We start from the raw sequence: 27099 nt of genomic DNA, 5'->3' as shown, positions 1-27099 counted from the left end.
GATTAACCTAAAGAGTATAAGTATATAAAGAAAGGAATTAAGCAACATAATTGTATAATTGGAGGTTATAGGAAATAAATACCATAAACCCTTCAATTTGGGAGTTTCAAGGCATAATGCCATTAATCATGAGAAGGAATTCCAAGAGGCTAAAGAGCTATGAACATTCACACAACATAATATTTACAACAACATGTTTTTTTTATTTTAGTATTTTTTTAATATTAAACAATAGGAAGTCACACAAGAGTATAAATATATGAAGGAGAATTTTCATATTAAAATATAGCAAATATCATGAGAAAGAAAATTTGATATGTTCATCAGAAGCAATACTTAAGAAGCTATCTCCTCAGTGATAAGCTTAAAACCCCAGAATTCAAATCGAAATGCTATAGGGAATTCCCTTTCCAGTGACTCCAGCTCCGGAAAAAGGTTTCATCAATTCATAAGGCACCATTCCAACTCCATTCCTATTCTTCAAACCAGAATCCTTATTCCTTGAATCAATAATCCCTTCAATCTCCTTCAACCTCCCATGGAACTTCTCATAAGCAACCTTCACATTCTCATCTTCACCCCAAGAATCCTCCACGAAATCCCCAATGTACTGCTCATCAGGCGAATGATCTGATAAAAGCCTCAAAACTGCCATAACCAGAGTCGCTTGAATCTGCGATGGAAAACACTCTAGAAGCGTATCCTCAGGTCTGTTCACAAATTTCTCCCATTCTTCTTTTGTAGGATCTTCTGTAGGCATTTTGATTCTAGCAATTGAGGGTCTATTAGGAAAATACCCTCCATAATCGTATTGAGCAAAATTGACTGATGCATGATGAGCTGAGGCAACCCAGGCTATGGTAGTGATGACCTCAATTAGATCTTTGGGGGTTCTGAGAATTGGCCACCATGGCTCGTCTTTTTTGTCTCCATGACCAATGGTTCGGATTTCAGTCCACCATGATTGGAGCTCGTGATCTGAATGTATGAGGCTAGGGTTTGGGTAGCAGTGGTTGACATAATCTGTGACCCATGATTTTAGGGCGTCCCAAATGAGAAGGCCATCATTGGCAAAAGGGTAGTCTTCAATTGCCAGCTTTAGGCCATGTGGTGCACTGGGATCTTCCATTGCCATTCCCCTGTTAGTACACCGAAAGGAGATGATTCATTGAATGTACTAGTCAGTAAACTATATTCAAATCTTGATTTCTAAGTAAAAAAAGATATATATATGTAACATATTTCGGCTCCTTAACATTATTATTTTATAGCAGTTGGGCTTGTATTTTTAGTTCTAAGTAAAATGAAAATCTGATTCAGCTGTAAGTAAATATAACATGATTATTGAGTTGATAAAATTAAGAAAGAAGCATGTAATTTTCAGTTATGGAATTATTTTATAGTTTTAAGAATTTGTAGAATATTTGCAAATGTCTCAACGTTTGAAGGAAACTTCTCTCTTTTCTTCTTGGTCTTTTTCAAGATAGCAAGTCTGTATGCCATGTATTCTTTAGATCTTAAACAGAATCTTTCCAAAATCTCAATTAAATAAAAAGAGTTAATATAATTTTTGGTCTCTAAAATTTGGGTTTATTTTGGTTTTAGTCTCTCAAATTTCAAACTCATGGTTTTAGTCACTAAAATTTAGTTCATCTTAAAACATTAGTCCCCAAAAGTGTAACAGTGTTAAAATATAGTAAAGTATCATAAATAGCATTAAAGTGATTATGTAGATTCATCAGATGATACCTAGTTGGATCTTGTGTGAATAATAGAAAGGAAAAATAGAATAAATCCTCAAAACACAACTCTTTAGCCTTTTGTTTTTTCTTCCTCACTATTCATTTTTAGGAGTTGTTCACTGTACTGCACTGTGTTATTCACATTAGATATAGTTAGGTGTCATCTGGAGAGTTCACATCACCACTTTTAATGTCATTGATAAGATTTTAGCAGATTTTAACACTGTTGCTCCTTCAGGAACTGAAATTTCAAGACAAACTTAATTTCAGGGACTAAAACTACATGTTTGAAATTTGAGGGACCAAACCAAAATTTGTCCAAATTTCAGAGACCAAAAGTTATATTAATCCAAATAAAAATATGTTAAATTATGTCATTCAAATAATTCATGGACATTTCGAATGGGTTTGTTGAATCAGTAGTAAAACATGGCATTTGTCCTTGACTAATTGGGCTCAATTTCGGGATGTAAATACATCCCTAAGATCAATGCCATGCACCTCCTTCAAAAGAGTGAGGTTGAAAGTTCCTTGATAAGGAAAGCCCTACGTGGCTGTGGGGTTTGGTTCTGTTTAAATTGTCTAATTCAGGAGAAGAGGGAGGGGGAGAGAGAGAGATAAACCAAACAAAACCTAACCTATAGTTAGAAAAGAGATGAATAATGTGGTTTAACAAGAATGTAACTGAGCTTATGAAATAGTTGGCCCAAGAAAAAAACAAAAAACAAAAAACTGAACTTATGAAATAAGGATCTTATTGGTTTTATGTGCAGTAAATTAAAGAAACAGATCATGGACTCTGTACCTGTGAATAAGATCATTGGGGAGACCCTGCAAATCAAACCGCCAAAGCTGGTCATAAGCCACAGAGCTAAGCTCCATGGAATATTTTCTCGGAGAGAAAGAGATCTCAATGATTCCACTTGCACTGATAAGCACTTTACGGGCAAGGGCATTGATTTCCATTGTGTATCTCAAATGAGCATGCAACAATCTGTAGATCGGATGCATGGCACTCAATTGTCTGTGGGTTGCAATTATAAAGGGTTCTACAGCACAATGAGTTCTTAACCTAAAAAATACACAAATGCAACATGTTAATGACTCAGAAGAATCAATCAAATTGTATGGTCAACTATCTTGTGCATGGTAAAGATTTTTTTTTTTTTTTTTTGGGACGTGGGTATGGTAAAGATTTAGCATACCCCATCCATCAATTTTTTATTGGACCTAGACCCCTGAAGTACTTAAGAGGGTAAAGTAGAAAAATCGGGTGGGATGAGTGGGTCCCACCTCTGCATTGTGAATCCCACAAAGGTGAAACCCACACTTGGTCCCCAATCTAATGCTTTGGAAGATTCACTTTTGTGAAAATTCGTAACTGTATTGCGTAAAAGGATAGTATGATGATGGTACTTACCAGTGGCTTACAAGTTCATGGTAACCAGAATCATGAGCAAGAACGTGAGCTTTGGCCAACCTCCAAAGCCAAAGAGAGGTTGAATGACCATTAGGTGTGAAAACTTGCTTCCACTGTGGCTTCCCATTTAGAGGTGGTCTAGTCAGTTCAATAGCTAGTGGCTTCAGGGTGCCTCGTGTGGTGAGAAAGAAAAGTGTCCTTGATCCATACAGTGTTGTGCCCTCAATCTCTCTCACTTTCCCCACATATGGAAGCAATAAATCATGATAGTCTAAGATGAATAACTTCTTCTCTGCTATGGCCTGCGTGTTTTTAGTTGTTAGACAGTTTCATCATGAATGTTCTAGGTTCTCTATGACGCCAATAATGCTTTAGATCTTGTTTGCCTTAGTATTTACCTCTTCAACTGTCTTGTTGCCATTAATCTGTTGCTCAATCACTTCTCTGGTGATTGCTGATTCTGCAGGACCGTAGATTTGTGGGTCTAGTTTACTTCTCAATGGCCATTCCTACATGATGAATTAATAAACCAAAATATATATTTAGCATATGCAATTGTGAAAAAAATAATAAGCTATGTTGCACTTATTCTTATTTGCTTATCATATACAATACAATATATTGGACACATCAAGTTGTAATATTTTAAGATACATGTACGAAAGATGTATATGCACACACATATAAATACTATAAGGGAAATATGAAATTCAAATAAACAATTCAAATCTAAAAAGAAATATCAGTATAGCATAACGAGCAAAATATTTCCAAATTCCAACAACCAGGCTATATATACCTTAACTAGCTCTATGCTGTATGGATTGACACCAGCCAGAGTCTCCCTTGCAAATTCCTCATCTGAAAACCAAAAGAAGCTATCCCCTGCATTTCCAAAACTCACAAATCACAATCATATCAAAATCTATGCTCAATGGCCATATTGGTTTAAATGTTGTCAAATTGGACATTTGTGATTGAATTTCTCTTACACAAACATTTATGTCTTGTGTTTTTACTAGAGAAACTAATATCAGACACATTATGAATTTAATTTTGAGTATTGTCTTTAATTTGAGGCATTTGCACATACTTACTTTTAACAGTTTCAGGTGTGTCAAAGCGCAGGATTTGGTCGCTGTCAGAAGCAGCCTTGATGAGAGTGGGAATGATTCTCTGAAGCAATCCATCGTTCTTAAGCTGTGGAACAGAGAAGCCATCTTTGAAGAGCATGTTTATGTCTTCGAAGCTTGAGAATACAAGATTTTTATTGGCCGCCACTGAGTTTAAGGATTGTAAGATTGCTTTCAATCCTGATGAAGCTGTCGTTGCTGTGAACTGCGTTTGCTTTGTCTCTCCAAATACTTCATCCCTAGGAACATACATACTTATACTCCTCTTCTCTGACAAGGGATCTGTATAGCCAACAGATTAAGTTTTAGACCACAATCGGTGTTGTGGAGGAGAATAGTACTGGAGAAAGAATAAGGATTTGTCGGTTTTCAAATGCTCTTTTCCATTTATTGGAGTTAAAATCAGTGAGAGGCATAAAACAATGTCGGCATCTTTGACTCAGTTGTGTTGCGCATTTAATTGCATGCATAATCTTAATATGGGGTATTTGAAAAAGACTTAAATTTGGGAATATTTTAGCTGAGATGATAAAAATTCAGGAAATAAATAACAATAATTTTAAGGTGAAAGTATATAAAACTTCCGTGAACTTAGAACAATATGCAAATAACTTCATTAACTTTCAATACTTTAATAATCAACTCCTGTAAACTTTCAGTTACACATAAATAATCTCAAACTAGTAGTTTTAAACTATCTCTAATTTTTAATATAAGAATTAATTTAAAATTAAATTTGTTCCAAATATAAGATTCAATCCATCTTTTTTTTTTATTTATCTAAATTAATCCTATTGATTGTATATGTTAAGGGCGTTTGTATCAAAAGGTGGTTTCAATCAAATGATTTAGGAGCGTATTACACGAAAACCAACATATATTTTTGACAAATAATTAATTTAACTATTTTCTTTAATTCATCTAAATTAATTAGATCGATTTTATATTAAGGACTATAGGTAGTACCATTGGAATTTTATTTTTGTATGCAAATAACCCCCCTCAAATTTTGAGATGCAAATAATTCCCTCAAACTTTAAGTTAGTAACAGATAAATAATGAACAAAATTAATAGTATTAAAATTATCTACATAAATAAAAAAGTTCAAGTTTATTATGAAGTTTCAAGTGTTAGGGAGATTATTTACATATTATATAAAATTTAGAGGTATTTAGTATAATTTACCCTAAATTTAAATCATTAAAGTTTAAATATACTATTTTATGACAAAGATGCTGTTTGGTACCAGCATGGGAGAGCTTTCGACCCGTACGACATCGTCTAGGATAAGGATGTTGTTTGCCACCAAGAACAGGCCTTTTGAGTTTGATATTAGTGTCAGGGTCACCAAGATCGTTGTAGACATCATAATCATATATTCTCTCGGTCTTTTTGCGTTCTCCTTCTCCATTCCCTCTTAGAGCCACAAGCTCCCCTTCTCTCAGACTCTTCAATCCACTTGGTGTTTCTGATGGCAAGTATGACTGCTCCATGTATAACGCATTTATTATGTATAACACAATGTTAATTAAAATTTCAATTATTCTTTGTTACTTGATGCAAGAGTTACTTAACTAATTTGATAGATTAAGAAAATTAACCATAAATTATTCAATATTCTAACTAAATTGACATGATCTTCTTAAAATACCGGTATATAATATTAGATTACATATCCACTTATATAAGTTGGACAAAAAAAATGACAACTATAAAAAATAAAATGGACTAAAGTCTTATGTTTGGAATCAAACCCAACTCTATCTATAACCAACTCTTACATTTACATCGGGAGGAGTAATAAAATTAGTAAAATAACAACTAAAACAACAGTAAGCAGATTATTTATAAGTTAATTATGACTGGTGAGACTGCTTTTGAACTCAACAGTCTTTTAAATTGACTTCACATGTTTATGGGGCTCGGTGTAATTTTCTCAATAATTTATGCGCATTCATAATGGTGTAAATATTAGAGTATTCCACAAACATCTAAGTTATATATTATCTACCCCATCATCCAACGGGAAAATATATATATATATACATATATTTTTAAACATCACGAAGATTTGAACTCAAAATGCCCATACACATACTGTATATATTTACATCTTACTACTTTACTAGTCATTGGATTGAATGGGGGAAGATCAGATTTTTAAAAAGAAAGTATCTAGTGTCTAAGAAGAACTAGGACATATGGCCTATCAAATTAATTACTTCACGGAAAAAAAAAGAATTTATTAGTATTCTTTATAATATTTTAAGATTATTAGCAAATATAGGATCAAGAAATGGAGATTCTCAAAAGTCAAAAGTTATGCAACGGGGCGGTGGTGAGACAAGGTAGGCAAAAGAGCACACACTTCGTTTTTATTAGATTGGATCTTGTATATATTTTCAAAATGAGTTGGGGATAATCATTTTTAATCTAGGGTTAATTAATCTGGAAGTCCTTATAGTTTTAACCAATTTTGAATTAGGTCTTTATAGTTTTTTTTCTTTTTATCAGGTCCTTATACTTTCATCTATTTTTAATTAGGTCTTCGCATTTATTTTTCTTTTTATTAAGTCCTTATAATTTCACTAAAATTTTAATTAGGTCCATCTAGTTTTAATTTTTATTTATTAATTAAATATGAACTTAATTAAATAAATTAGTACTGAAATATAAAATATTAATAATTATATAATAAAAGATAAGTAATATAATTAATTAATTAAGGAAATTTTTTAAAACAATTAATTTTTTTGCTAAAAAAATAAAATTATTATAATAATTCATTATTTTTAGAATATTATTGTTTATAAACTAATATTACATAATATATACTATTTTATGTTTATAAAATAGTACTATTAGAATTTATAAAATAAAGAATAAAAAATTCAGGGACTTACTTAAAAATAAGGTGATCTTATAAGGACTTGATAAAAAGAAAAATAAATGCAAGGACCTAATTAAAAACAGGTGAAAGTATAAGGATCTGATAAAAAGAAAAAAAATTATAGGGACCTGATTCAAAATTGGTTGAAACTATAAGGACTTGCAGATTAATTATCCCTTTAATCTATGTATTACACATCAAAATGAATTATTTAAATTTTATTGAACTTTGATAAAAAAAATAAAAAAACTAAACTTATTTTTCAAAACGTATTCAAACAATTCATTTTTTTTTAATCTAAGGTATCATGAGTGTTTGCATCATTGACATTTATCAACAACAACCTGTCCTATTCTTATTACAACAGTTTTAGCCTTAAATGATTATCAGCAAAACTTCTTTATCTCCAAATACGCAAAAAAGAAAAAAAAATTAAGAAAAAGTTTCTTATTAAAAATTTTATTAATTAGGAAGACTTAAATTAGTTGGCAAAAAGAAATCCTGGTTGTATAATTTCTTCTAAGGGCTGATATTTTTTATATATAAAAATTTAGTAACTCGTTTTTACTAATAAGAATTCTAATGAGAGGCTTTTCCTGACTTTTCCCAAAAAAAAAAAACCAAAATCTTTTCTTTTTAGGTATTGTGTCACACGTTAAGTGCAGGGAATTTGCATACAAAATTAGGCTATGAGGAAGCAGCTTGAAACAAATTTAGAAATAAAATGCTGCAAAATTAAAGAAAGGAAAACGAGCTTGGAAATACTGAGATATTAAAATAAGAATACACTTTTTTTTGATACAAGGGAAATCAAAAGCAACACAGAAAAACAGTAGGACTATCCTATTCCTTCAAGGTCCAGGAAGTTACGAACAGTGTCGGGGCCCAGGATAAGGAAACCTGGGTTATCATTCAGGGCTTTCTTTGCTAGAGCGTCTGCCATAAGGTTATCATCTCTAGCAATAAGCTGGCAGTCGAACCTCCAGCTTCGTGCAATCATCCCTTTTATCTCCTCAATGAGAGACCAGTCCTCATGCAGCTCTGGCGTAGCGTTGTTCAGTAGCTGGAAGACATCATACGAGTCTGTCTTGAGTATCACGTCTCTGAAGCCATAGTCCCATGCCCGTTTCATACCAAGGAGGCAGCCCCAGAGTTCCGCAGTGAGATTGTCGCCTGCTTGTAAGCGAGACATGAATCCTTCATAGATGTTTCTATTATAGTCCATTAGAACACCTCCGCAAGCTACAGCGTTGCTCGCGTGGGAGAAAGCGCCATCCACTTCTATGACAGTACTACTTTCCGTGCCCGGAGTAGAGGCTGTGGTAAGAGGTCGCTGGTTCTTGTCCAGGTTGACGTTACTGAGCTTGTGAGAAGTCTTGTTGATACAGTCTAAGATCGCACATGCATGGTTCAAGATTTTATCTGTTTCGGCAATGCTGTTTGCATGCTGGAGTTCATTTCGGTTTCGCCAGATCAACCAACAGATAATGATGAACAAACCTTTCCAGTAACCCTTGCCTCCGTTCAAGTTGCGCTTCAGGTTGAGTTGGACCCAGTCTTGCATGGATGAAGTGAAGAAGCGTTGCTGAAATTTCTGTTCAATCACTGATTCCCACAACGTTCTAATTTTTGGGCAATCTCTGAGGGCGTGGAGCACATCTTCCAAGTGGTTCTTGCATCGGATACAAGCTCCGTTATCATGTAGACCTCGTTTGTGTTTTACTTCATTCGTGAGGAGCCTTTCATGCAGCATCAGCCAGGCAAATGTTTTGCATCGTTGTGGGATGTTGAGTTTCCACAAATCCTTCCAATTACCAGCAGGAATGTTATCATTGGCATTGAGGCTTCGATATGCGGAGCGAACGGAGAACTCGCCACTTTTTTCCCATTTCCATCGAGCTCTTTCCACACCGTGATGGTCATTTATGACGTGTATACCCTCCTTAACTTCATTCCATACCTGTTTAATACCACTCCAAGTATTCGACCCGCGCTTCTTCGTATTTATCCTAGGCAGAAGGTCATCACCACACCCATATTTTGCTCTAACAGCTTTGGCCCAGAGAGACTTTCGGTCATTCACCAAACCCCAACCAAGTTTCATCATAAAGGCTTTGTTTTGTTGTCGGATGTGCTTCATGCCTAACCCTCCTAGTCTCTTCTCGTTGCAAACTTTGTCCCAAGAGAGGAGATGCATGCGTCGTTTTTCGTCCGAGGAGCCCCATAAAAAATTTCTTGAGTGCTGTTCGATCTTCTCGCATACTGAGGTCGGCAAGTTCACTGTTTGCATTGTGTAGGAAGGAATGGCTGAGATGACTGACTTAATCAAAGTGTCGCGTCCCGCTAAGGAGGTTCTGGATACCTTCCAATTGTTGAGTCTGCTTCGAATCTTGTCTAGCAGGAAGTGGTAGGTATCTGATTTAACCCGCTCGTGATGCAAGGGAACCCCTAGGTATTTTCCCAGGTTCATTGTGCTTGAGAAGCCAAGGGCCGCACTCATTTGTGAGGATCGAGTATGATTTATGTTTGCTGAGAAGAAGACTTTGGTCTTACTGGCATTCACTCGCTGTCCAGAGATGGAGCAGAAAGCTTCTAAGCAGTGCTTTATGACTTCGACTTGTTCCATAGTCGCCTCTGCAAAAAGCATTAAATCATCAGCAAAAAATAAATGTGAAATGGGGGGGCCATTCTTACCTAGTTTTATAGGTTTCCATTTTCTCGAAAGCACATCTTCCTGGATAAAGTGTGCCAGCTTCTCCATACAAATAACAAAGAGATATGGGGAAATAGGATCTCCTTGTCTTAAGCCCCGTGAAGGCCAAAATTTCTTCGCTCTACTACCCTCCCACAGGAGTTGCATGGACGGTGAAGATATACAGGCTTGGATCACCTCACGCAATTCGGCGGGGATGCCCATTTCATGGAGGCATCTCATGACAAAGTCCCATCGGGTTCTATCGTAGGCTTTTTCGAGATCAATTTTAATGGCCATGAAGCCCTTTTTCCCTTTCATATTTTTCATTGAGTGAATCACTTCCTGTGCCACAATAATGTTGTCAGAACTATTTCGCCCCGGAACGAAGCTACACTGGTTGGGAGAGATGACCTGAGACAAACAGCATTTCAAGCGGTTAGCAATGGTTTTTGTAATAATCTTATAAATAACATTGCATAAGCTGATAGGGCGAAAATCCCGAATGGTCTCCGGGTACTCCCTTTTAGGAATAAGAACAATGAAGGTATGATTCAATGTCTGAATAATGGTAGGGTCAGCAAAGCAATCTTTAATGGTTTTGACAACAGTAGGCCACAAAGTATTCCATTGGTGTTGGAAAAAGAGAGCATTGAGGCCATCAGGTCCAGGAGATTTCAGAGCCCCCATATCAAATACGGCGGCTTTAATTTCTTCATCGGTGACCTCCTTGCCCATATCCGTAATCAGGGAAGAGTCAAGCTGTGGGTACGTTGTGCCGTAAGTAATTGAGCGAGAGCTTTGACTATCTTCTTTGAAGAGGTTAATAAAAAAATCAGTAGCTATGTTTTTTATTGCCTCGGGATCATCAACCCATTCGCCTGCTTCATTTTGGAGGGTCACAATCCTGTTCCTTTTCTTTCTTCCATTGGCGCGTGCATGGTAATATTTCGTATTCTTGTCCCCCAAAGAGAACCAAGATGCTTTTGCTTTTTGGGCCCAAAGAAGGTTTTCCTGAATGAGAATGTCCTCAAGCTCCCACCACAATTGTCGCTGGAGGCTTTCCAAATCAGAGGAAGAGCCAAACTTTTTCATGGACCTGTCAATGCCTTCTAGCCGCCCCATGATTCGGTTTCTCTTCTTCCCCAGGTGCCCATAAACATTAAGGCTCCAATTTTTTACCTCATCAGTGAACACCTGTACATTCTCCTGCCAGCTTGCGTTGGGGTCCCAAGCCTCCTTCGTGAGACGGGAGAAGTCTTCATGGAGAGCCCATGACGCAACAAACCGGAAGGGTCGATCTCTTAGAGTTTTCTTGCTCTCCGGAATCATGTGGAGGAGGATAGGTCGGTGGTCTGATTTGAACCAAGGTAAGTGTCTAACCAGTGCCTCGTTAAAAATCTCCATAGCTTTATTATTCCCAAGAACTCGGTCTATTCGACTTTCGCACCCCTCGCGTTTCCAAGTAAAGAAAGGACCGGTACAGCCTATGTCATGCAAGTTCATGCATTCCACCCAAGAGAGAAAATACTTATCAAGCGGCGTTGTGTGTAGTGCTTTTGAACGACGTTCATGGTGGAAGAGAGTGGCGTTGAAGTCTCCCCCAATAAACCAGGGCCATTGATCGTCCGGTCGGCATTGTTCTAGGCTCTCCCATAAGTTTCTTCGGAGGTTTGGGTTTGGACTAGCATACACCGAGGTGATGAAGATTTTATCATTTCCTTTGACTGCTTCCATGTGGATAAATTGATCTGAGGTGCAGATAATATTCAAGTTGAGCCCCGTATCATTCCAAGCTACCCAAAGACCACCTTTATAGCCATTTGCATTAATGATATAGTAGTGTTCGAACCCCAGGTTTCTACATCGTTCTTGCGCCTTGACATCAGTGGCTCTTGTTTCAAATAGAGCAAGAAGGTCAAAAGAGTACCGCTTACGTAACTCTTTGATTAGTCCCGGAAGAGCTCGGGACCCCGTACCCCTACAGTTCCAGAAAAAGCAATTCATGGATCACTTGTGATAGGGGATTCTTCGCTTATAGACCCCTGAGAGATAGAGTTGGTGGCGGTAGAGGGCGCATCTTTGTTCCTGTCTGGTTTCGTCTTTAAATCTGCTATCGTTTCAACCTGTGGAGTGCTGTCGTCGTTCAGTCTGGGTTCTTCTATCATGGGCTCGCACTGGTTAGCATATGCGAGGACGCTGAACGGATTTGGTGAGTCCAGAAAGTGATTGTCAGGCCCATCTGTCTTAGAGTACGAGGGTCCACCCCATACTGGGAGCACTGAAGCTTTGACTTTATCTTTTGCCGCATGAGAGGACTGGTTTACTTTGGGCGAATGCCTCACTGGGACCCATGTTCGGTTTTTCAAAAGATCCCTTCCTTTATGCTTGATAGAAGCAGGCTTGTGTAACGGTACCTTCTTATTTAACGTCTCCAATTTTGAATCAGCGTCTTTATGATGCAAATTGCACTACAAACTAGATCTTATATTTAAAGTTGGATGTAGTAATAATTAAAAAGAAAAATTAATTTTTTGGTCATTGTAATAACTCAGTTTTTATATATTAACTCGGTGTAACTTAATTCTTATAGTTTTGTCTCGGTTATAACTCAGCTGCTGAAATTTGACTCGCTGCCACTCGATAATTATATATAACAATTTTATAATTTAATTCCTTTCTTTATTAGATATATAATTTTATTTTTTAAAATACAAGGACTAAATTGTAAAATAATTAAAACTATAAGAACTAAGTTTTAGCACATCAAAATTTAGGGATTAAGTTAAACCGAATCAAAACTGCAAGGATCAAAAAATTTTTACTGGTTAAAAGATTTTGATAACAAGTAAATAACATTATTCTTGTTTTCATTTCTCATACTATACATTTTCATTTACTTGTTATGTACTTTTAGATAATTATATTTCCTTAGGAAAACATAATAATTTTCCCGAAGTGTTCCGTAGTTCTCCTCAGAGTCACACAAACACTGACTGTAGGGGACTTTTTAAATTTTTTTCCCTTTTATTTTTCTTAAGTTTTTGAATAGAAAAATTAAATACAAGCGCAAGCGTTATGAAAACGACGGACAATCAAACATGTGGATAAATGACTTGTTATACTCGCACCATTCATGCCACAAATATTACGAAATGAGTGAAGTGAAAATTGAAGAGATAAATCATTCTCCAGGATCCAATAAAATTGGCTCCGTTTGGTTCGCAGGACTGTGATTTTGATAGATTGGGTTTGGGATTGAGCTTAAGATTAAAAGTGAGATCGGGGTTTTAAAATTATTTTTGGTATGAAGTAATATTTATATTAATTTTAGTTTACAATCACATGTAAATTATGGAAAGACTAAACTGCCCCTTCAAGACGGATTGGGTATGAGATGCCTGCGCTTATTTGAGCGCAGCTCCTTGAAACAAAATTTTAAAAAGTAAAGTATTCCAACTTCTCTTACATTCTGTAGTAATCATACGGATCTGTATTTTATTTTCAAAATATACATTTAAATTCAAACTGTTAATTTCATTAAAAATATTCTAAGAAGATGCTTTGTTAATTAAAATTTATGTTGAAATACTTTTAGTTTACTAATTTACCCCTTCATGATATTAAATTTTTAAATTTTGGGTATAATTATTTTGAAGAATTTAAGATTTTTTTCTTTACTTTAATTTTATCTTTTATTTTTAAAAATTGTTGTTTATTTTTTTTTTATCATTTGGACCAGAAAATTAAGTAATTTAGTTAATGTAAACATAAAAAAATTGAATAGAAATTTGATGAATTCTTTAAATAAATATATAATAAATCAAATTATTATTAAATAAGTTATAAATGTTTGCAACAATTTTTTTAAAAAAATTTAAATTATAAATTTAAATGTTTTATATAATTTTCCAAACTCACATAATTTACATTATATATGAAAAAAACATTTAAAATATTTCCTAGCCTTTTAAAGAAACCTTAAGTTTCAGCATTTCATGAAGAATTAAAATTATATTTATATAATATAATCAAAATTACTAAACTTAATAACATATTAAAAATTTTGAAAATACATGTATTATAATTATTTTTGTTGTCTCAAAAAATATGTTTTATAGATATAAATATTTAAATAACATTTATAGTAAAGAGGGATATTTTGGTCAAAATAAAAGTTTAAAAATCAAACTTAACGGTCAACTAATGGTTAGATGAATAGGAATGGAATCTCAAAAATATAAGAGAGGTTTGTATAACATACATTTTAATTTTAAATGAGGTTTATATACATTTTCAAAATAGATGGGAGGTTTTTATAATTTAGGTAAAATAAAGAGACAGTCAATGTATTTTACTTAATTTTAAAAAAAATTGCTGCAAAATTAAAGTGAGGCAAAAGACACGTCCTAATTCTCCTCTGCACTAACAAGTCTAAAAGCATACATTCTATTTTCCGTGCGAACTTTCTTTTTTAAAAAGATATAGTCAAGAAGAAACTTAATAAAACGGCAGAATTAAATTAATTTGAATCAAAAATTGACAGTGTAGTTTTTAGGAAAAAAATATGCTTTCTGTATTGAGCAAAAAAAAAAATTTATTACTCCTCCGGTCCTTAATATAGAACCTAATTCTTGTGTTGGTTTTGGTCCTAAATATAAGACTCATTTATGATATTTATCAATTTTCTCTAAATTACTCATATGGATACTCTCTCAACCATAACCAAGTAGAAGAGGGAGAGGGGGTATTAAGAAAGATGATTATGGTATTTTAGAAAAAATGTGTCATTTTTCTTATAATTAACTAACTTACCTAACTTTCTTAATATAATCAAATTAGTTAAATGGGTCTTATATTAAGGACCGAAAGAGTATTTTTTTATGCATTGTGAGGGTTTCAACTTTAAATCCCTATCCATTTCCCACTCGACCTTTACTACTTATGCGACCTTCAAGTAACTTTAAAATCTATTTAATGTTTTGATAGGATTAGGTTAGGTCATTCCCTACTGACTCTATATTTCTAAAATTTTCTTAAGTGTTTGGCGAAAGTTCCGTTCTAATTCTTAAAGCTTCATTTAAATTTGCTTTCTCATGGTTGAAATAGTTCTAAATTTCGTTTTTTATTGTATTGCTTCTCATATAGATCTCTGTGTGAGTTTTTCCTTTAAATTTACTCAATCACAATTAGATATTGATAATTAAAGAGTATATCAGCTTCAAAAATATTATATATAAATATATATATATATATATATCATCACACATCACTTTTTTTTTTGGGGGCAAAGTTGCCCATTATTTACTATATCAAGGTTTATTCTAACTTGCTAAATATTTAAACTTTTTTTTTTTTGGTTATACTTGGAGGTATTAGACCTTTGATCTATCCTCACCTACCTTTAAATATTTAATATTTTAATTATAAATTTCAACCTAATGTGTGTGTTTAAAAATTAATAGTTTTTTTTTTTATAATGCGCGTCAATAATTTTAAAGAGTAAGGTTTTAAATAATTTAAGATAAAGATGAAAAAAAAATGTTACAAGCATGTTCTACTAATTATAAAATTTACATAAAATTAATATACTACATACAAATAAAATTCTCATCAAACTATTTCTTTAATAACGCGTGGAGAGTTTTCTAATTAATACTGTATTGATTTTTTTTTATTTTGGAAAAAATGTTGCAGTTTGAAGTATTTTTATTGTAACCTTAAATTTGGCATAAAACTTGCTAATAATTTTTGTTCTTAAAATTTTTTTTAACTCTTTTAGGAAGTTGCTAAAAGTGTATTTTAAGTCTTTTGAATTTTATATAAAATTTTATTTCGATCTTTTAATTTTATTAAAAAATTTAATTCATTTAATTCTAAGGCTGTTAGCAAAAATATTGCTGGTATTCAAATTTTGAATATTAGTAAAATAGTCTTGAATAATGACGTATTAAATTTAATTCTCAAATAACAATGACTATTATAAAAAAAAAATCATCAAACTATACTTTTTAAAATTAGCTGTTTAAACCGTAATCTTCTATAAAGTTAGGGAACTAAAGATTATTTTCTCCATTTCAATATGCTAGTCTTCTTTGTTTAATTATCCCTATTATATTGTATTATATTATGATTAAGAAGTGGCAATTACCTTGTTGCTGAAGAAGGTTCTCATGAGCGAGCCTTCATGTTTGGGCTGAACCCATGAATTACAGGTGAAGTTCACAGAGCCATGCTCTTCATGAATCACTATCTTCTTCAGAAGCATCTCATTGTGATGCTCATTCTCCACAGCAACGGCTCCCACTTCTCCAAAATCTCCAGGTATCTCAAACCACGCCTCGTACTCCTCCTCCTCTTTCGCCTCCTTCTTCTCTGCATATGCTTTGATTCTCTTCTCCGACTTCGTCTCTTCAATCACCACACAGCAAAACAAATAATTCAGATTCAAAGTGAAGATCGGATAATCAATCAGCATCGGTTCCAGCGTTACATTCATGAAGTTAATTTCTTCAATATTCCAGGACCACAAATTCAAATTCAAAGCATTTATTATCTATAGATTTAATAAATATTTCCGATTCGAACAGTTTCTCGGAGTATTCTTAATCTGGTTTATATTTTCAAATTTTTCTCTGCATTTCCTTTATTCTCTTCTACGACTTCGCCTCTTGAATAAACCAATGCAACAAAAACAAAAGATCTGATGCTGAGCCGCTAATAGAGAATCTAGGAAGTTTTCCGAGAGTAAGCTTCGTCTGATTTTTTTTTTTTCTCCTTCTGCGGAAAATCTTCTCTTACTTTCCTCATAATCTAATTCGAAAAACTTTACGAAACTTTTATTTCAAAAGATCTGTGCAATTACACTAAAATATACTTACTAGGATCAAGCTGGACGCTAATGAGCTCCAAGAGAAGAGATTTTCCGACCAAGTCTGTGAAACCATCAAGGCCCGCAGTTACAACACCAGAGAGAAGACCACCAGTTGTTTGCTGAATTGTCACAGTAGCTTTCACTTTGTGAGATTCTTCGGACTTGCTCGCTGAGTTGCCACTGGCCATCTCTGTGTTGCTGGAACACGCTTTCTTTGAGGTCTAGCCTTTGGTTGAATGGTCGCGATGACTTTCACTATGAGAAAGGTATTTAATGTCTTTAGCTGGCTAACAATAGCTGCTCTGTTTTGCCATATGGATTTTGGCGCATGTGAACATGATCTTTCCAAGTTCTAACATAATATCGATGCAATGATGCCTGTTAGGACCTGAATTTTGAATATTTAACTTGAATGGATCTAAAAATTATAAATTAACATATATATATTTATATATTTAGTCCTTTAACTTTTTGTAAGGTTTTACTTTAGTCTCTTAATTATAAAAAGTATACTTTTAGTCCTTTAATTCTAAAATTATTAGTCTTAAATTATTATTTTTTGCAATAATCGTGGTTGTTTTAAATATTAAACTTAATATGTTGATATTTAGTAATGTTTTATCAACATTCAAGAGTTTAATATCTTTTTTTTTGGTTAAGAGTTAGAGAACTAAAAATTTACTTTTTAAAGTTAATGAATTAATATAAAATCTTATGTAAAGCTAAAATGACTAAAAGTATACTTTAGCTAAAATTATAATTATTTAAGTAAACACAAAATTTTTATTGATGTCATGTTTTGATTCAAAATACTGCTAAATTTGGAAGGAAAAAAAAGACATATTACTGAAATAGTTAAAATTGTATTTTATTTTTTTGTTAAATTTGACAATAACTATTTAGGATTTTGGTAGTAAATCATATGAGACTTAATAATAATTAAGTTAATTTAAAATATCATAACTCTTAAAATGTTTTAACTTGGTGCGTATAAAATGAAGGTTCATTATAAACCGCACTATTAACGAGTTATTTACAAGTTATGATTAAATTTTTTTTTTTTAAAAGCACAAGTGTATTCAATATCTTTAATGTGTAGATCATTAGTTGGCCAAAAAAAAAAAGTTTAGATTTGGTTGATTATATCTGATTTTTGTGGCGTTAAATGATTGCTACATTGGTCCCCCATAATTAATTATATGGAAAGATTATATCAAAAATTACAATGAGGTTTTAAAGAAAGAAAATAATTACTAATAAATTTCAATTATAAATGAGTAGTTGTCATTTACTCTCCTAAAACTTGTCACTACAGGCTGGTCTATTGTCATCAGGATTTTTTAGTAATTATGTTCCTTATTTGAAATTTCATAGCAATTTTCTCAAAATTATATCTAAAAAATATAATTTTCAAGATATTTAATTTATAAACTATTTCTGAATTCCTAATTATTACTGCTATCATGTTTTCTTTGGTACAGTTATATTTAAGAAATTATTATTTATTAATTAAATTTTAAATTAATTATAAATTTTCTAAGGTTTTAATATAATTTAGAAAACATGTGGATATGTGGCGGTAATTTTTCGTAATTATATCTAACTTCATTACTTTCGTACCGCCTTGTCGTTGTGCTGACAAAAGTCGTACCTACTTGCCGGCCCCTAAGGAGTTGGCTGTACTACTTTTCATCCTAATTATAAGAACTAATTGACTAATTTAAGGAGATTAAAGAAGTAAGTTGAGTTAGTTATTTGTCATGAATATGTGGTCTTTCTTAAAATATTTTTGCTAATCAAGTATATTGATTAGAACTATCATTGTTAGAAGGACTACTTTAGAAAAAAAATATAAATATAATAGACAAAGTGGATTGAAGTCTTATATTTAGAAACAAAATAAAATTTAAATAGAGTCTTATAGGAGGTAGTATCTTAAAAAGGTTTTCGACGAGTCCAGTTTTTCTGCCTTCACTAATCACTTCACGGATAAACGACGTCGTTAATAATAAGTTAACACGTTTCATTATTATCATTACTATATTTTTTGTTGACATGTCACGTTGCATTATTGCTGAATTAATTATTGGGTTTCTTTCTGCTCCAATGTGATGTCTCTTCCCTTCCACGATTTAAAATTTAGACTAGCTGTTGAATCATCCGACCACACGCTAAGCCCAAAAGTCAATAATAGCCTCGTGGTAGAATTATGATCAAGCATTCAAGCTGGTTATCATTAATTTAATATTTTTTAATTTTATATATTAAATATAATATTAAAGGTAATATCTTATAGAATATTATTTTATAAAATTAAGTTATAGGATGAATTTGACTAATTTTTTATTTTTATTATTGAACATCGTTTTATTAGTATATAAAAAATGGAAGGGAAACATGTGAGAGGTTACTAAGTCTTCAATTTATCAAAAATGTTATCTTTTTTTGGCCTTTCAAATATGTTATCTTAGCTCTTCAAAAATATAATTTAAGAAAATCAATAAATATTTTAAATTTATAATTTTATATAATGTATTCAATTATTTTAAAACTTAAAATTTTATAATATTTACATTTTTCTTATTTATTTATTCACTAGCATTTCTTTTTTTTACTACTTATAATTTATATATGTGCATAAAATTTAGATTGGAAATATGATATGATTTAAATTACTTTAGAATTAAAATTTTGATTGATTTGAACCAATTCATCATTGCCTATTCAAGTAGTTGTGAGCCGATTTGCATTGGTTGCTTAATTCTAGATCAGACATTAAGTCAATGATTTGAATGATTTTCTAATTATAGCTAAAATACTCTGATCTCTGTAATATTTTGTCTTGACTATATAGACTTGTAAAGTATAAATATTATTCTTCTTATTCTAAATATAAAACTTATTTTATAATATAATTTGTAATGTAAATTACACTTGATGTAAAAGTTTGCTATGGTAAATTCAATAAATCCTGCATGTTTACTGGCTAATAAATCTTGCAGGTTTTAACTTGTAAAGTATATGGCTGGTAACTAAACGAGCAAAATGTACGGGGAATAATATTTAAATTTAACATTATCAACTTACAGATTGGAAAATTCTGAGTGGATTCAGATGCCCGTAGATACACCCGTGATGTCACGTGAATTTGTGACCGTGTATTTTGCTCATAAAGGAAAAGAGGCCCGTAGTGTTCACCGCTACAGCTAAATATGGAAAATTATGGTAGGATCTTTGCACATTTTATTTGAAATTGTTCGTAAATATTATAAGTAATCTTGTCATATATTAATAAAAGTACTATTTATCACAAAAAAAAAAAGCACTAGTCACTACTACAAAAAAGATATTTAACGGCGGTTAAAATGAGTTTTTCACGACGGTTTTAAGAGCGATGTCTATACTATTGATATAAAATATAAAAAATTTCACCGCGGGTAAAAAACCGACGTGGTATGTGACTTTTCACAGCGGTTATATAAATAACCACCGTGAAATTTTTTTTTTTTTTAGTTTACTTTCATCCTATTGATTAGGATGGAACGGAAGAATAAAGCCCCAAAGGAAGGGTTTAAGAATCAATTAACCAATAACCTCTTACTAGTTAAAATCATTTTGATGAAACAAACATATATTCTTTTTGCCGTAATAGTGCCATTTTGCTTCGCCTTCTACCACCAGATCAAAGCTATTAAGATTTAATAAAAGTAAAATCAAAAACTTAGATATGATAAAATTCATAAATTTCAGGCTATCAAACCACAAAAACTATTTTTTTTTATGAATTATAAGGACAAGCTAAGCTTGGATGAAAAACAAAGGCTGCCTAGCTGAAAAACACGAAACAAACCAGCAACTAGAGCCATAAGGCTTATCCTAGAGAAAAATATCTATGCACCCCTCTGGTACATCCCTGACCAACCGGGTACTTAACTCATCTCCATGTCCTCCCTTTGCCAGGTAGTTGGTGTCACACCTTACTTATGTAGTACCTTAGCATTCATTTAGAATCATTCCAGACCATGTTGGATGGTCTTACACTTAAAAATTTCAATTTGGACGTTAATTTTCGAAAAATTACTGTTTACTGTCCAGTTTTCAGATTACAGGTCCAACTTTGAAAATTCATAACTAATTTTAGAAAAATTGTATGGAGGTATTCCAAAATTCTACAGAAAGCTCTTTCAATGCTCTTTAAGGGAAAAATATTCAACTGAACTCAACCTCACTGAAAACGTATAGTTTATTGGATTAAGATTACTATTCGTTTGGTAAAATCTGGACTTTCCAGATTCTCCGCCTTAATTTTGAAAATTCATATCTCTTCGTATACACATCCAAATGAGGTGATTCACTACTCATTTTAAAGCTTGGGATGTGAACTATAAGTATACCAAATTTCGTAGTTTAACTCATTCATATGATAGGTCAAACCGAAGCTCGAAATTAACTGCTCCATGACCTACGTTTTATCCTTTAACATCTCTTTACTTTAATTCTTTGGCATACCTAACATGGGCTTACTTTTTTCCATTCATGCTCATACATTCCTATACATGCCATAAGCTTTATAATTAAATGCATGGCATTCACAACATAATTATAACATAGGAGAATTATATATTGAATATTAGTATCAATCATTAGCATCAATAATTCTCCATTTCTTCTCCTTGCTTCTCATGCCATTAGTGCCCATCATTGATTGACCTAAATGGTTGATTACGAAGGGGTGAGATTCGGGGGAATCTCAATAGCAAACATTACCACATACATGCACAAGATGGATGCTAGTGTATGGTATGTAGTTTTTCATAAACTTAAGTTAACTAGTGACATGCCATCATGCTTTATGCTTGGTATAAAAATGCATGGCCATGGGAACATATTAAAAAAAGCATTTCCAGCAACAATCATCATGTCACAACATCATTCAAATAACAAATACAAATCAACACATGAGCATACCATGTCAAGCACATAAAGGGTAAGTTCACTACCTTGCACCTCAAGCTTTCCTCTTACTTTTCCTTTGACTCCCTTGACTTTCCAACCATGTGGGTATTCGGTCAACATCACCAAACATCCTCCTGGATGTTCCAAAGGTCCTAAACATAACCATAATGATCACACAATCCATTAGGACCATTAGATTATATAAAGTTCAAGACTAGCTTTCTTGAACCTCAACCCTTTCTCTTAGTCTTAGGGTTTTCTTTTTAACTTTTCTAATATAAATCTTATCATTTCCCATCCTTAAGATCCATTTCTTGTCAATTAGGACCACTTTAGATGGCCTTCGATTCAAGAATACTATATCTGGAAATTTTGGTTCGCGGGTACTATTCACGCAGAAACTCCAGAATTTTTGCTCAACTTTGAAAATTCATAATTAAATGTAGAAAAATCCAAATTGAGTGCTTCCAAGTCTCAATGAAAGCTCCTTAAGTTAAATTTAAAGGAAAAATAGTTTCAGAAACCAATTCTATTCTAAACAGTACCGAAATTGTACGGAACTTAAAACTCTTCCAAAAGTTCAACACTGTTTCCAGATTTCAAACCCTAACTTTGAAAAATCACCATAAACCGTACACATATCCAAATGAAGTATTCTACCCATGGATTTAAAGCTTACAGAGTGTAATTTAAGCATACAAAATTTCAGAATCAGATATGCACAGTAACTAATTCGAAATAGGTATCAAATCAGATGCTATAGCCACCACATACCTTGATCTTGAAGCTTGAACTTAGGTGGACTTTCTCTCACTAGAAATAGCTCTTTCTCTCTCTAGATGCAAGGGCAGCAGAGTTTCCCCTAGTGTTGATCAGCTTGGCCAAATTGGGGGGGGGGAGAAGAGTGCCTATTTATAGCCAAAAAGTTGGCTTGAATGGACCAAAATGCCCTTAGTAGCTAGAAGAAGGAGTAAGGGCAATTTTGGAAGTTCAAGTGGACTTTTGCATCATCATTGCATCACCTTATTACATCATCCTTGCATCATGCTTCTAGAAGAGGCCACGTGTTGCAAAAATGGTGGAGGAGAAGGAAGATTAGATCATAACCGTCGGATCTAAATTTAGCCCTTAAGTTTCCTCCTATTTTACTTAGCCCACATTTCTCCGACTTTCTTTACGGCCTTCCGGGGTTCAAAAAATACTTCTATCTACTCCATAAATTTCCCTTCATTCTAGAGAGTATCTATGAATTTTCTCAGGCCATAACACTTCCTCTAAACTTTGTATAAAAATCATTTACTAAAATACTCTTTTGTCGGTATAATCTGCTCTTTAATTTATTAAAGTCATTCCACTGGCCTTTTGGTTACGGGACTAATTTTATAAATTAGTATAACCTTTCAACCAATTAATCCTCATTTTTATGTATATTTTTGAGATCTCTTGCTATTTTAAATAATTACCTCAAACAGTGTACTTTTTACTGGCCATAATCTCATAAATTCCATTTAAGCTATCTCAGGGGTATTTTCATCTTTTCTCTTCATAGAAGAGTCTTAGAATATTATTTCCCATTTTCTGGGATTTTCTTGGAATTTTCTGTTCACTCTTCCATTTTTGCCCTTGCTGGTCATAACTTTTTGAATTTACAGTTTAGTCCCTGCTTGGACTTAACTTCATATAATCTCTCTTTGAGGCTTCTAACTTAACCTTTGGCCTACATCTAGTCTCTTTTCTCTCTCTAGGCCTTCGAGACTTTACTGGAGTCTCTGACCTTGATTATACTGAAGCCCCTGAAAAACTTTTACTTTGCAGTTTAGTCCCTGAAACTGCTTTGACTTTCTTTCTCATCTTTGGGACTTCTGCTCAAAAAGGATTTGGTAGCCTATCCAATTCAGGCTACTTTTGATGCTTCTAGGCCCAAAAGTCTGGATGTTACAGTTGGCACATCTAATACTCTCACGACTGGCATGATGCAATTTGATACCCTCTTGAGCAAATAAAAATTCCCTAATATCTGTGATAATAGATCTCAAGGAATGGTCCATTGCGCACACTCCAGAAATCAAGTTTAGTGCATCCATAGAGTCAGAGTAAAGTAGAACCATTTGATAGCTATATTATTGTCCGACTTCAAGACCTATTCGAATAGCCACCAATTCCGCTTCTATGACTGAACAAACGCTGATGCTCCTTGGGAATCCTATCATCCAATCACCATCACTATTTCTGATAAGGCCTCCACAAGTAGCTTGCTGGTCATTTTGGACTAATCCATCTACATCAATACAGATAGCTCCCTGGGGTGGTGGTATCCAGGGTATTTCTTGGTGCCCTGAAAACTTAGAGATCTGATGCTTGAGTTGTTCTCCCACGACTTGCTCCATAGGTAGGTGTTGAATCTTGTGTCTAAGTTCTCTTGGAGTATCCAATTTCCCTTCAAAGATAAATTTACATATGGAGGTCCAAAGTAACCAACATCCTAGACTGAAGACTTTAATCCAGTTATGTTTACTGAAAGCTCCTCGTCTCGGGCAGTTCTGATATTCTAGTTGAGCCAAACTTGCAAATCACCAGAGAAAAATCTAGAAGAAAGGTTAGGATTTAAAATAACCTCCCATAACTCTCGTGCTTTTTTGCACTGAAAAGGACACTCATTTGATGCTGAGAAGCCTCTCTTTGCTCAGAGTGAGTTAGTAGGGAGTTGCTCATGGGACACTTGCCACATAAAAAACTTTACTTTCTCATGTACAGGCCATTTCCATAGTTCCCCCCAGAAGTTTGAGTCATTTGTTGCTTCTTTATTCATGATAGCTTCATAGGCGGATTTGACTGAGAATTGATAGCTGGTCTCCACCAAAAGCAGTCTTTCCTCTCTCCTATTGGTGACGGAATTATGATGATCTTGTTGATAATCCAAGGGGGTAAGATCCCCTGCCAGGCCCCAACATTCCAGTTCCCCTCCATGCTATTAATATGACTTAGACTATACACCCAAGATATAAGTGGTCGATCTAGATTAGTCCACAAATCCCACAAAAAACTAGTATTTTCTCTATTCTGAATTTTCCTACCAATCTTGGAACAGAAAGCCTCCCAGATGTCTACAATGGCACTCTATGTTCTGGACATATTTGCTTTCTTGTAAACATTTGGTAGCTCTCCATCACCACACTTATATTTTTCTCTTAGGCAATTGACCTATAAAGCTTGTGGTTTGGTTAATAAACCCCAACAGAGCTTTATGATGAAGGCTTTGTTCTGGGCCGCCAGATTTTTAATGCCTAGACCACCTTTGCTTTTGCATGAAGTTATCGTGTTCCAAGAAATCAAGTGTAGTTTCCTTACTTCCTCATCCTAGGACCAGAAAAATCTTCTACTGATCTTCTCAATTTCGGAGAGAGTGCCTACCTGCAGCATATGAGATTGCATCTGGTAACTAGGCAACGCAGATAATATAGATTTCACTAGCACCATTCTGCCTGCCATGTTTAGAAATCTACTTTTCCATGAGGATAATTTTCTCTGAGTTTTCTGAATTAAATGGGAGAAAGTAGTCTTCTTAACCATATCGTTAAGAAAGTGGCACTCCCAAGTATTTGCCCAAGTCAGCAGTGACCCCAATCCCAAGATCTTGGCTAAGCTCTACAACTCTATTAAAGTGGACATTTCTGGAGCAGAACATCTTTGATTTATCAAGGTTAACCCAGTGGCCAGAAACCTCACAAAAGTTTTCCATAATCTGTCTAACTTCAGTCATTTGCTCTCTAGTTGCTTCAGTAAACTGGAGAAGGTCATCTGCAAAAAAGAGGTGTGAGATGTCAGGTCCTTTACTACTCAGTTTCAAAGGAGCCCATCTACCTGCTTCACATTTTTTTGATCAAATGTCCCAGTCGCTCCATACACAAGACAAAGATATATGGGCTAAGAGGATCTCCTTGGCAGATACCTCTGGTAGGATTGAAATGTGGTCCTTCCTCACCATTCCACATAACAGACATGGTGGTTGAAGTAATACACTCCATAATCAGATTAATGAGTTTCACGTCCAGTTTCAAGCAATTGAGAGTCTTTGATGAAATTCCAATCTAGTCAATCATATGCCTTCTCCATGTCAACTTTGATAGCTATATAGCTCCTCTTTCAGCCTCTTTTCCTCATAGTGTGGATCGCTTCTTGTGCTATGACGATATTGTCACAACTGGACCGATTAGGTATGAAACTGCTTGCTCCTGACTGACCATCTTGTCCATAATTTCTCTCAAACTGCTTGCTAGGAGTTTTGTTACTATTTAAAGCTCATGTTACAGAATGAGATTGGTCATAGTTCCTTGAGAGAAGTAGGGTATTCAACTTTCGGGATAAGTACCACCTTGGTTTGATTTATATCTTTAATTCTCTCTAAAAATTGAAAAAACTCCTCCACCATACTGCAAACTTTATCTCCTATATGGTTCCATTGACTTTGGAAAAAATGTGGTTGTAAATCATCTAGTCCTGGTGCTTTAAAAGCATCCATGGCAAAAGCAACATTTTTTATCTTAATTTGTCACTCCTCTTGCTAATCTCTGTAACTCCAAGGTGCTTAGAGCTGGGAAATCTGAGCACCACCCTTCAGAACTCCTTACCTAGCCATCACAGGAGTATAGGGTTTTAAAGAAATTACTAGCTAGCTGACTTAGAAGTTGAGGGTTGTCAATCCAGTTTCCAGTTTCATCCTGTAAAGTTGTGATTCTCTGCTTTTTCCTTTCAATAATTGTAGATGCATGAAAAAATCTTGTGTTTTGATCACCCCACTTGAGCCACTTACACCTTGATTTTTGGTACCACATAAGTTCTTCTTGTGCTTCTAATTTATGAAATTTATCCATAGTTGCTGTTCTAATTTCCTTACTCCCAGATGATCATTCCTGTTTTGTTGTTTGTGGGTCCCTCTAGCCTTTAGATTAATTTCTACTTTTTCCAAGAGAGATTCCCCACATGATGATTGTTCCATTCCAAAGCTGCCAATGGAATTCCTTCAACCCATTGCGCCAATCCTTCCCCTGCCAAGAGTTAGTAACCATATTCTGAAAACTTTCTTCTGTACTCCAAGCTTGTTGGTAGGACAAATTTTTCACGAGAGAAGCTTAGTAACTGTGGGAAAAGAGTTTACCACCACCACCCGATGATCTAATTTGAATTTGAGTTCATGCCTAACAAGAGATTGTGGAAAATTCAGATCCCAACTAGCATTATTAAAAACCCAATCTAACCTTTCCTGTACGCCTGTCCTTTCCCAAGTGAAATTATTGCCCTGAATTCCTGCTTTAATAAGTCTTGAGTTATCAATACATTCTTTAAAAGCTTTCATTGATTCCCATTTAGGTTCACTACCTCCTTCTTTGTCTG

The 27099-nt window shown here is 33.9% G+C and overlaps 1 protein-coding gene across 1 annotated transcript; it reads right to left on the bottom strand.

The window, feature by feature from the left end:
• Positions 1 to 258: 258 nt before the first annotated feature.
• LOC114735792 (linoleate 13S-lipoxygenase 2-1, chloroplastic-like) lies at positions 259 to 24095 on the bottom strand. The gene is made up of 10 exons (XM_028923550.1): positions 23841 to 24095; positions 16760 to 16973; positions 16030 to 16289; positions 5543 to 5780; positions 4260 to 4577; positions 3962 to 4047; positions 3561 to 3671; positions 3163 to 3464; positions 2548 to 2814; positions 259 to 1139 (listed from the first exon to the last, which is right to left on the bottom strand). The coding sequence occupies exons 1-10, from the start codon at positions 24093 to 24095 to the stop codon at positions 380 to 382; spliced, it is 2811 nt and encodes a 936-aa protein (XP_028779383.1). The 3' UTR covers positions 259 to 379.
• Between the last annotated feature and the right edge of the window lie 3004 nt (positions 24096 to 27099).

This window comes from Neltuma alba, unplaced genomic scaffold (assembly GCF_004799145.2).
Source record: "Neltuma alba isolate B1F8T4 unplaced genomic scaffold, ASM479914v2 tig00002711_pilon, whole genome shotgun sequence".
In the NCBI taxonomy this organism is placed as follows: Eukaryota; Viridiplantae; Streptophyta; class Magnoliopsida; order Fabales; family Fabaceae; genus Neltuma; species Neltuma alba.
This window is presented reverse-complemented; position numbering and strand designations above follow the sequence as displayed.